The sequence below is a fragment of the Pyrus communis genome, chromosome 15, assembly GCF_963583255.1.
Source record: "Pyrus communis chromosome 15, drPyrComm1.1, whole genome shotgun sequence".
NCBI classification, from domain to species: Eukaryota; Viridiplantae; Streptophyta; class Magnoliopsida; order Rosales; family Rosaceae; genus Pyrus; species Pyrus communis.
The window spans coordinates 4360723-4372995 of record NC_084817.1 but is presented as its reverse complement, the minus strand read 5'-3'; the positions used below and the strand labels follow the sequence as shown (position 1 = coordinate 4372995).

Below are 12273 nucleotides of genomic sequence, written 5' to 3'. Positions count from 1 at the left end.
TGATGGAGAACTCGAATTGAAGCAAGTTTAGACACATACTTAATCACCACAGAGGGAATCATTATTGACCACAATAAAGTAGAAAAATAAAAAGAGGGAGTGGAGTTGAGCGTAGGAGAGGAGGAAAAGGCAAATGTGCTTCTTCTTTCTCCTTCCCTACGACAACTTTTGCTCTAATGAAACTTTTACATAAGGGTAATCGGAATAAAAGGTAGAAATAAAGGAGAAATTTGCCTTAAAGTTGTCATGTAGGTAAACAAACTTGTATTTAAATGAACAATTTTTCCATTTACTCATAACACAAATTGCTATATTGTATGCCTAACATATATAAGTGAAAATTGGTGATTTCATTGAGAGTCTTGATCAAGAAGGAATAAATTTGCATCCACAAGAAGGAATTTTCGTTCAAGAACAAGAAGGAATAAATTTGCATCCACAAATTGGTGATTTCATTGAGAGTCTTGATCAAACATTCGTAGAAGACTCTCGCATTCAAGGTTTTTCGCTTTCTTGTTCATTTGTAGATTTTTCGTACGTTCTTATTCTTGGAATTTTTATTTTTAAAAATTCTTCGATAAAACGTAAAAGAAAAGTACAATGGTAAGAGATTTGGAAACCTCGACGAACGAAAATTCCAACGTTCAAGGATTATGACCGCAGCGATCTACGAGGCTCAACACAACGATGAGTGGAGCGGCACCACCCCCATGGGGCACCACTGTGGCAACCACCACGGCATCCACCCTCAACAAGGCCCACAACGCCACAACCACGGCCTAAGCCTAAGGCAAGACGGCCCGAGCCACTCAAGCCCAACACGAACCTAACACGTTGCCAAGCCTAGCCCTAGCCTCTCACCCAAGTGCGCCATATGCCGGGCAGCCCACTCTCGTGGCCCAACCTACTCCTGTGGCCCAGCCTACTCATGTGGCTTTCCAAGCAGCCCAAATCGGTTCAAGATTAGTTCAACTATCCCAGTTTCAAATTTCTGGGCCTATGATTGAACCAGGAGCATTTTCACCGCACTTGTCTGCGGATTTGACATTCCCCAATTCGAATCTTGCGCCCAGAGTCTACCACACTTCCACTGCTAAAGGAGATGTATTTCTTCCAAGCTTTTGCAGTGCACCGAGACCCAACGTGCCCTAGACGATGTGTCCCAAAGTAGGACATAGGCAGACGAGGAAACTTTCCAGCAGCGTCCTGGCAAGCAACCACTCGACCAGCCATGAACCGAGCGTTTGGGCAGTGTACCTCAAGATAGCGTGTACTCCCATCTTAGCACGCGAATAAGTGTACATTCTCGACTAGGCCTATGAACGAGCATACATTCACGGTTGAGGCCACACTTCGATAGTCAACATGAGCAACCTTCTAAGTGAAGTGTTCATTTGCGACTAAGCCCATAAGAAGAATCATCAACCTCATATCGGAGTAAGCAACACGAAGGATTGAGAGAAGCAATCACTCAATCAGGCTCAAGCTCAACCAACAGCCTGCGAAGAATTCCCTCGCCTGCTTGGAATAAACCATATGCACCGCAGCCGCGGTATAGACAAACCGAGCCCGTATAAGAGCAGCCTAGACTAGTAGGTCACGACTAGGGACAACCGAAAGCTTCGTTACCCCCAACAAAGGCAAATTCAGGAAGAAGTATAAAGGTTCTTGACCGAGCGATTGCGCGATTTTCAATGCAACAAGGTCACTAACAAGGCACTATGATGGTACATGACCAACATAAGGTCACCCTTCACGGACAAAATGGAGCAAGCAGAGCTTCCGTGCAAGTTCAGCATGCCATATTTCACATCATTCAAAGGGGATGGAAACCCGGAGAGACACCTAAAGCATTACCGAAGCGTAATGATCCTCTGTCGAAACAATGACGATCTCATGTGTAAGATATTCACCACCACTCTACAAGGCAAGGCACAAGATTGGTTGGATACCCTGCCGCCACAATACATCCGAAGTTTCGACGAATTTTCCTTGGTTTTCACCGAAGTATATTCATCATATCGCTTGATCAAGAAAAATTTCTACCACTTGTTCAACGTCAAGAAGAACCCAAATAAGTCGTTTTGCGACTATGTGAAGAGGTTCAAAGCAGAGAAGGTAAAGATAATCGGATGCAACGACTCAATAGCTAGAGTAGCCTTCCAAAAAGGACTCCCAACAGGCCACCCGCTGTTTGAAGAATTGATCAAGAAAGAAGATCTAACTCTGGCAAACTCTTTCGCTCTAGCAGATAAGCATGCACTTTGGGACAAGGTTCGCCGATGCACATTCAAGGTGAATCCGAGCGAATATGAAGTCCCCCACTACTCTGAAGGAGATTCAAGGTCTGACTGGACAAGCAACCGCATCTGAAGTAGTAATAAGCTCTACCCTCATACGAAAAGAGCTGTGGGGGCCAACTACTTATATTCCACAGTTCAAACGCTCTCCTCGATGCAGAAACCACCTACCAGAAATTCAAAAGCTAACTTTAGAGACAATTGTTACAACCTGGAAGCTCAAGTCATCCTCATGAATCACTATTCCATCCAATCCAGACGTGAGACGATAAAAGCGCAGACATTGGCGATGCAAAGTTTTTTGACGAACGCAACAACTCAACTCAAAAGGCACGCCAAAGGCAGACGAACACTATTATGACACTCTCAGAAGCAAGTTTTATCCTCGTTGCCCTAAAAGATTCTACATAGGAGCCATATGTACCGGCAATTAAGCACCACCTTCTGCTGCACATTACACGGCCCTAACTGACCCTTGCTCTATAATTCAACTCTATAGTGGCCCAATACTGGCAGTTAAGCATTTCCTGCTACGTGTAACATGGCCCTAGCTCCATGGCTCCCTACTGTGCCTTCACGCCAAGCCTAGGCAACGCAACGCAACATAGCGGCCCAACGACGCCCCGGAGGTAGCTGAGCACACCTTAGCCATGCCTGATTCACCTGATAAAGACTTCTAGCATTTACATGTGGACGACGCATCCAACTACAAAGGTTCGGGATCAGGCATGGTCCTTGTCACCCTAGACGGTTCAATGGTCGAGCAAACGATCATTCTAGGCTTCAAAACATCAACCAATGAAGCAGAGTATGAGGCCCTATTAGTAGGCCTCCGAATGGCAAAAAACTTGGCGAGGAAAAAGCTCACAATCCATTATGATTCCTAGCTAATCACCAACTAGACTATTGGGGGAGTACACGACAAAACATTCGAAAATGACACAATACTTAGAGAATGTACCAAAGGAGCTTGAGGCATTTCAGACTTATACTCTCACTCAAGCACCGTGGGCAAACAACGCTTATGCGGATGCGCTAACTGGCCTAAAGTCCGCCCTCGACCATTAATTTAAACGCTCTATTCCGATGGAGTATGTAGACTAGACAAGCCAAGCATAGAGGCGAAGCCAGCAGTCGAAGTGTCACTTCAACTCCCAACTAGCAAAATTCAATTATAGACTACTTGGTCAATGACACACTCCCCACATAAAAGTTGGAGTCTAGAAAGCTCCAAATAAAGGTAGCACGCTATTACATGTGGAACGGTATTCTCGTCCGAAAATCCTATATTGGACCACATCTCCACTGCCTAACACATCCCAATGACTTAAAGGTTCTAAGCTCAATCCATGAAGGCATTTGTGGAAATCACTCCGGAGACTGATCCTTAGCCCATAAGGTTTTTAATACGGGCTACTACTAGCCTACCATGCACCAAGATGCTAATGAGTTAGTTCAAAAGTGTGACCGCTGCCAACACTACAAGCTGGTACCAGCACTGCCTGCCAGCGAACTACATCGAAGACGAGTCCTTAGCTGTTCATGCAGTGGGCAATCAACCTGTTAGGGCCAATGCCGCCCGCTAATGGAAGCAAGGGCATGATGATTGTGGCAACCGATTACTTCACCAAATAGGTAGAAGTAGAGCCCATGATAACCACGACTTGGACAGATATAAAGCACTTTATACGAAGAAACATCATTTGCCGATTTGGCATCCCTCAATCCATTGTCACAACGCAATTCAAGGGCAAAGATTTGGCGAAGCTCTTCCAAAAGTATGGCATTAGGCATCACATGTCCACGCCAAGATATCCTCAAGGCAATGGGCAGGCTTAAGCATCCAACAAGACGATCCTCAACTGCCACAAGAAATCCCTCACCGACAAGAAGGGAAAATGGCCAGACAAACTCCCCAGATGTCTATGGGCATATCGCACCACCAAAAGATGGGCAACCAGTGAAACTTTTTTCTCTTTGGCATTTGGTTCAGAAGTAATCATTCATCCCAATGTCATCATGCCAAGTATCAACACTCTACTGTCAAGAATTGAGTAAAACAATAAGGAGATGGTCACAAGCTTAGATCTTGCAGAGGAGAAGCACGAGCAAACCATCACCCACACCGCAACCTACCAGCAGCAACTCATTTCCAGTTACAATAAAAAGGGCCAAGATTCGGCAGTTCCAACCCGGAGATCTAGTCCTAAGAAAAGCCTTCATTACTGCCAGCAGATAATGCTCCAAAAATATGGATCCCATCTGAGAATGACCGTACAAGATCAGCAGATTAGGCAGCAAGGGTTATTACAACTAAGTTCTCGTTCAAAGCCCGAAAACTTACGCAGCTTGATAGACACCACTTCGTAAGCTGATGACTATCCAGTTGTTATGCAGTTCCTACCTTACAACTAAGTTATCGTTCATTTCACTTATTTTTCAATGATGAATTCAGAAGTAATCTACAACTTGGCTCGGTTGCATGCTTACAACAACTGATCACTCATGCATTCCAAAAGAAGACTACGCCATTCTTTGGGACTCATCGCATGAATTGCGCCCCCCGAGGACCAATCTTACTTTCCAGTGCGATAGGATAAACCAATTCCTTGACACCCACATGAGTTTGTTGTCCAATGCGGGATGATAAACTTTACACTTCGAATATCCATATGTGGATGAGTCGGGTTGCCCTACTATAACTAGGTACATGATGGCTTGCGCTGGGATTCCTAGAAGTAGCCATAATGGTCTTTTTCAAGGCTTAACTAACTGAAGGATTTTGGGTCTCTTGGCTTAATCTGTGGAGAACCGGGCCCTAAAGACCGAATGGAACATAATGCAGTACGCGCTATGGACGGCTGCCCTGGAACCCTAAAGCTGCTACCGAGTGCACTAAAGTAGCCTACGATTTTCGGAAAACTGTCTACGACTTGCCATTCGAGTAGTAAAGATGCACTAACTTATACAACTGCATGTTTATATGAAAAAGGTTAAACAAGTTAGCGCATGTATACGAAGCTTCATCCATTGCCGACATGCTACATAGTCGATGGGCTTCATTTTTGCCAAAATGCGAAACAAACTACACCAAATCCTAAAGTGATGTTATACTTTCTACGCAACCTACGGAAGTGGAGAAAGCCAAAGTTAACAACCAAGTGGTCACGCGGACTCGTGTGCTTCTGTAAATAAGGCGTTCGGGTGTCGACCCTATGACTAACAACTTTACAAAGTTCTACACTAACACATACGACGATGTAGGCTACGCAGGCCTGTCTACTTATAGAAAAGTAGCATGTCTGCCTCTGGTTTATAAAGCCTAAAGGTTAGGGCATGAACAAAAGAAATGAAGATGGAGAAAAGTAAAAGAAGCAAGTTTATTAAATTTTCTAGCAAAATTGATAAACAAATAGCAAAGACCTAAGGAGTTCAAGCAAAACAAATGCAAGAATGAGAACAAAGAAAATTCTAAAGGTTATCTAGAAGACTAACCTTCAGCAGCTTGGACATCCCACAACTACACGACCGCTACATCTTCAGCAGGCTCAACACTCTTAGCAACGGCATCATCCGGCGCTTCACCCCCGTCTGCTCTAGCTTGAGCATCAACCTCTCCAATTACTTCAGCAATGGGGGCCTCAAAAGTGAAGATAAGCAAGGCTTATGGAGAAATAGACAAAGTTTCGAAGTCTTTTCCAGCAAACTCGAAGTTAGACAGCCTACCAAATAAATGATCTACATAACCTAGCTTGTAGAAATCGGCCTGACTCTAAACAAGCGAAACCTCGAGCCTAACCTTTTCACATTTCAGTTGCTCGTTCTCCTCAAGCAGACTAACATGGATGCACTGCAGCTCATCCAATTTTTTCTTCAAACTTTTGTTAATCCTCAACGCATCTTGGAGTTCCAACATTTGGGGTTCAAGCCTATTAACGACCTTCTTGAAGTAGATCACTTGGTTATAAGCAACAATCAACTATTCATCCTTTGCGTAAGTAGTGGAACGAAGCTCAGAAACAGCACTCTTAAGATCTTGAATATGAGGTATGTAACATCCGATATCTTTCCTTGCACTTTCATACTTAACTTGGATTGCATCAAGCCTAGTCTTCAAGTCAACGATCTCTTGACAAGCGGTCTTAAACTGTAGAGAAGTGGGGGTAGAGATTTTAGACCCCTTCAAAGTGACAAGCTCAGACTCCACCCTCTTGATATTCTCGACAGAGAAATAAGCTTCGACTGCCATAACCTTTGCCATCTCTTTGGCAACTTTGGTATCCTCTTGGTCAAGGAGCATAGACTTGGCCACCAGAATAGCCGCCATCTGCATCATAGCAAGTAGAGCAGTCTTCTTCTACTCGATTGTATGCTTTGGGCAAACAACCCCTCTAACGTCATCGACAAACTTCATATAAGCGTCTATGTCTTCAAGCAGATATGGTTTCAAAAGTGCACAGATCTCAGCAACTTCCCCAGAAACGGGCATGGTGGATTTCTCACAACTGCCCAAGTAAGCAACCTCATTCTTCTCAGTGGGCAAATCAGTCTTAGAGGCAAGATGAGTAAGGGCTGGTTTGGTATTGCTGTGCTTTGAAAAAAAGCTACTTCTGCTGTACTGTAAGAATAAGCAGCTGTGAAATAAAGCAGTAAAGTGTTTGGTAAACTTTTTTGTAAAAGTGCTTTTGAAAAAAAAAAAAAAAAAAAAAAAAAAGTTGTATTATAGTGTTTATTAAAATTTTATGTAAAACAGATGTGAAAAAAAACCGATTTTTCAAAGCTAGGTTTTGCAATTTCTTGTTTTTGGCTTTTTTTCATCCAAAACTGTGAAAAAAAACTGAAGCTGAATGTTTACCAAACACAAAAATAGCTCCCAGCTTTTTTCAGAATCACTTCAGTACCAAACCAAGCCTAGGCCTTGTCACCACTTTAGCAGCAGAGTCCACTTTATCACTTTTCATAGTAGCAAGCCTCTCTAAAGGTGAATCAAACTTAGCTCCTAACATATGTCTTGGCACTAATTCGGCATTAGGGGCACGATAGAACCTCTACATTGAGCAATCCTTTTAGCAGTCGTACTAGCCACTTTTGGCACTATAACCATCATTGACTCAGATTTAACAGCCTTATCTTTCTTTCCATTGGAAGAAGTCAAGTCAATCACAAGCTTATCAGCAGCAGGCGAACCTTCACGAGCAACGGAGGAAGTCTTCGGCTTTTTTTTAGCAGCCTACCCTTGTCTTGGCAAAGAAGAGTAAGCAGCCAACGCCATTCACGATACTCAGTATGGGAGCTCAACCCATGATGGTTTTTCCCTCATTTTTTCTCTCAGACCAATAGGCAGGAAGCCTGCATGCCCAACATTCCAGCAGCTTATGAGGCCTGCGACTTTCTTATTGCTCTCAATTGCCGACCTGTCCCACGTCATGTCCAAAAGCCCAAAAGACATGAGCAATGAGACTCACCTAGCACTGTACCTTAGCTACACAGCTGCCCTTGGCTTTAGCCAAGCCGAGTAGCCCAAGCAGTGGTCCCTGCCATAACACCTCCTCGGCTTTTGCTGAGCTATCTCCTGGCCCCTGCAAGCCGACATGCCACACCACCCGACGGCTGCCCCGCGGCAGCACTATCTAAGAAGAAGACAAGGAAAATTAATTTTTTCTTACCTCGGTGCGGCGCAGAAAAAACTAAGAAAGCAACGAAAGACGGTCATTTGCACTGGCAAGTGTAGAAGATTGCTAGAGGAGGGGGAACAAATATCCTCTAGTTTTCTCTCTCTCGTAGGGTAGAATAAATTGCTCTCTAAAGTTGATTTAATAATCTACTTAAGGTCGACTTAAATAGACTTTGGGAGAAATTTATTTCATTTTCCTAGAAGGACCTAATTTCTAATTTAAAAGTGAATCTACATCAAAATAGGAAGCAATCATATGTTTCCTAAAGCAAGATGATCTCTATACTTACTGCCATTTTTTGCGAGCAGCCCAATAAGTGTGGGGGCATTTGTGGAGCCAAAAATAATCAAGAAAAATATGGAGGCAACACGTGGATTTTTCGGTGAAAAATACAAAATAACCCTTAAGGCACACCGGAACTCCTACGCGCAAGCAGCGGACAATCACGACTCAATCAAGGTCAAAAGTGATCAAAATAGGTATTTATTCAAAACTCATTTCATCCATCTTCATCAAATCCTCCCCACAAGGTAACCTTCAAATATTCATTCAAAATAAGATTAATTACCTAAAAAACCGCCAAATGTGGCCGGGCACACCCCTATAAATACCAGTTCATTTCTCAAAACACCTAAGTTGAATCCTCTTACAAAATTCTCTAAATTCTCCATACACTTTTCCCTCAAAATTCTAATTTTGGCATCAAGGGTTCTTCAGCCAAAGCCCCCTCTCCCCATACATCGTGGGTGCGTGAGACTCTTGGCCTTGACCTAAGGTGTTAATTATTTTTGCAGGTGCATTTTTGTTCAAGAACAAGAAAAAAGAAATTTGCATCCACAAAGTCAATCCTAGTTGTTGACGTATTTTAATCGTGACTGTTCAAATAGAAGAAACTGAAAGAAAGGAAAATTTGAAAAGAAAAAGAGAATCCTACTCCTAATGAGATGACATCCATTGTATTAAGCGTATTATAACTTGTTGTGAGTATATCCGACATTCCCAAATGTAACTTATATTACCTTACAATGTTTTAAAATATAGTAACCGAGGCCTATTCGCACTTTACCAATGGTTTTACCTTGGATACTTAAACCTCTAACAATCATTTCTTCTTCTCCTTCTTCTTCTTTTTAAATCATTTCTGAATATGAGTTTTCTTATTTAGTGAGATGAGGTGAAAGTTGAGTGACCGAACAAAGGGTAAGTGCTCTACCGATAGAAAAAAAAGACAAAATTCAACTTCATTTGGAATGAATACAATTTTTCTTAAAGAGTAATACTGGGAATATTAAATTTTTTAAATTAAATTACAAATCAAATGATATATCACCAATAAAAAATAAGTACATTAATCGATGTTTAATTAATAATTTAATCATATATAATTACATCATTTAGTTTATAAATTTAATTTAAAAAATTTGATCTTCCGAAGATTACTCTTTCTTAAAACCTCATTCATACCCCCATTATAATTAACCTGCACTTACAGTCATTAATCATTCTCAAGTCCAACAAGCGCCAAAAAGGAGAGTGATGGACAACATATCTTATACGGTTCCCTCGGTCTTTGTCTCATTAACCATGTCACACTAATGCCAGGCGCAATTAATGGATAAACATCACTTAAAATGATGATGTTCTCATTACCATACAGTTTTTACTGTTAAAGGTTCGATTGATTATTGGTTTGATGATATACACGAAATTAGGAATATTATTGGTATATCGCTAATAATCACGTACATACTATTAACTGTAAAAGATTAAAAAAAAAATTAATCACACAATATATGATGAATGAATACGATTGATTAATTTTTTAAATTCCTACAAAAAGAATCTAAAGAGCACCATATTCCATTTTCTGCCTTAAACGACAGAATCTAATTACAAATCTCAGTAGCTAAACTCATATCAAATGCCTAGAAGATTTTATATTGAAAGGACACTTGATTGACTTAATGTCCCACAACTATCAAGCACAAAAGAGCGAAAATTTCAAAGTTTCCCCTAACTTCCGAGAATAAGTTGGGTTTAGGGCATTAGTGAAATTAAATTGTACCCTCACTCTCATAGATTAGGAGAAGAGAAGTCTTGTAATACTGTACAATATTTGCATATAATAGCCTCACTCTGATACGTACGTACATAATAGGTTACTAGAAGAGAAGTTTTGCACTTTAGTACGCTTGAATAATTAGAAAGAGGAAAGCTTGGAATGCTTGACAGTTCTTAGCTAGTAATTATTCACAAAATTATATTAATTTGAGGTATAGCTAAGTTTTTGGAGTAAAACTTCGGTAATTTTTGGATTAAAATACTTGAGAAAGATGATATGGATACTCTAAAATTGGTCTAAGGAGTTAATATGATTATATGTATGTATACAATTTATCTCAAATCCAGTTAACTATTTTAAGGTTGTCAATATGTTGTAAATAATTAAATTTAGAAAAGTGATGTTGACGTAAATGAAAAACAACGTTGTATTAGTACATATACATATAATTAATAGGTAGTAGAACTGGAGGAGTACGACATTTCAACTGTAAATAGTAAGTAGTAAGGGAACCTGACCCTATCTCAGTATATTGTTTCTGTTTGTAATTTTGTATGTATATATTGTTCTGTAAATCAAAGTAAAATCATGAGACTTGGCTATGGAATATAATTATATATATATATGAGCAGTTGCATTGCAGGAAAACCACGTGTGTGTGTGTGTGTGTGTGTGTGTGTGTGGGGACAATGAGTCAATGACGCAGAGAGAAAGCCAATTTAACCTAAAACCGTGACACAAACAATACCAGATTTTACAGAGGAAGGAATGGGCGGTGGTGTGGCGTCCCAATATAGCTGGCGGCGACGACCACCTTCTCCACCCGCACGCACCTAGAGAGAGAGAGAGGACCCCAGTGATGAGTAGGCCAGTGCAGAACAGAACTGGGCCTTGTGCCTTTTATATTAGCGAATTCCCCCGGGAGTCTCGCGCTCCTAACCGTGGGGGCCATTGATTTGCCAAAATTTTAAACATGTCCTCTAGTTTCCATGCTTTTTAGGTTTTTGACCTTTCTTCTCTCTCTCTCTCTCTAGATTCTGAGTTGTGGTTCGTGTGACAGAAATTTAAAGATTGGACGTGTCCAAGAGGGAGAGGCTCTAGGGTGGTAGTACCTGTAGTACCACCACGCTGTCATCAGCTGCGGCACATCTTCACCTGTCACTCACTCGCACTGCTCTCTTCGCTTCTTCCCCATGCACGCACTACTCTTTCTGCCGCTAGATCATATATTTTTATCACTCAATCTCTTGCCAAGATTAATACTTCTTTGACCAAAATATACAAAAAAAGAAAAGATCTACGTAGAGATATTTATATAAAATATAAATGATTTATATATATAAAAAGTAATTTTAAGTAAATTAAATTTACAAATTAAATAATATATTATTAACAAGAAATAAATATATAATTAACATTTAAGTAATTATTTAAGCTTCAATTTCTGTTTTATTTAGTTTACAAATTTAATCTTCGTAATATTACGTATATAAATGTTAATTAAAGAGAATATTTAATTTTTTTATAACTAATAATTTAACACAATATTTGTTTTACTCTTTTTTTAATTTTTTTTCACTCTCAATTTGCATAAATTATAAAATCAAGAGAAATAAATAAAAATGTGCACGAGTAAAAAAAATTAAGAACTTATTATTATTATTATTTTGTTTAAAACCATAACGTCACTACATAGCAAGAGAATTTTAACATTATTCTATTGTGTATCGTATCACGAAATTTAAAATGCATCTTTTCATTCACAAATGAGAAGTGATTTTTTACTCTCTTTTTTTTTTGGCTGTTAAGAGAATTTTATATTTATTATGTTGTATATGGTATCGTAAAATTTACAATGCATCTTTTCATTCAAAAATGAACAGTGATTTTTTACCTTTTGTTTTTTTCTTTGCTATTAATTTGATTTATTAAATAAAAGTAATAATTAAAATATATAAACAGAAGAGTGGCGAAGTGGGGAAATGAATATTCTACTAAACTTGCTATATAATTCACAAGGAACATGCTACTAAACTTGCTAATGGTACTTATACTCTTTGATTTTCAATATTAATGTTGTCTAATCAGATATGTCGTGGCAAATTGTCATCCCAACACCAAAACATACACCATTGGTATGGGTTTGTTGAGTTGGCTTCGATTAGATTGGCTCCACAGTTCACCTGTCTATTATTGGTGCTTCCCTTTCCCCAATCACATCACCATCTTCTCACAT

General features: G+C 40.0%; 1 protein-coding gene across 1 annotated transcript; it reads left to right on the top strand.

The window, feature by feature from the left end:
- Positions 1 to 1764: 1764 nt before the first annotated feature.
- Positions 1765 to 2373, top strand: LOC137718156 (uncharacterized). Its single transcript, XM_068457658.1, has one exon. It carries the CDS (start codon positions 1765 to 1767, stop codon positions 2371 to 2373), a length of 609 nt encoding a protein of 202 aa, XP_068313759.1.
- The last annotated feature ends 9900 nt before the right edge of the window (positions 2374 to 12273 follow it).

Bases quoted from the DNA above. Each gene is read 5' to 3' on its own strand.
- LOC137718156 (XM_068457658.1), top strand. From the start codon at position 1,765: ATGGAGCAAGCAGAGCTTCCGTGCAAGTTCAGCATGCCATATTTCACA.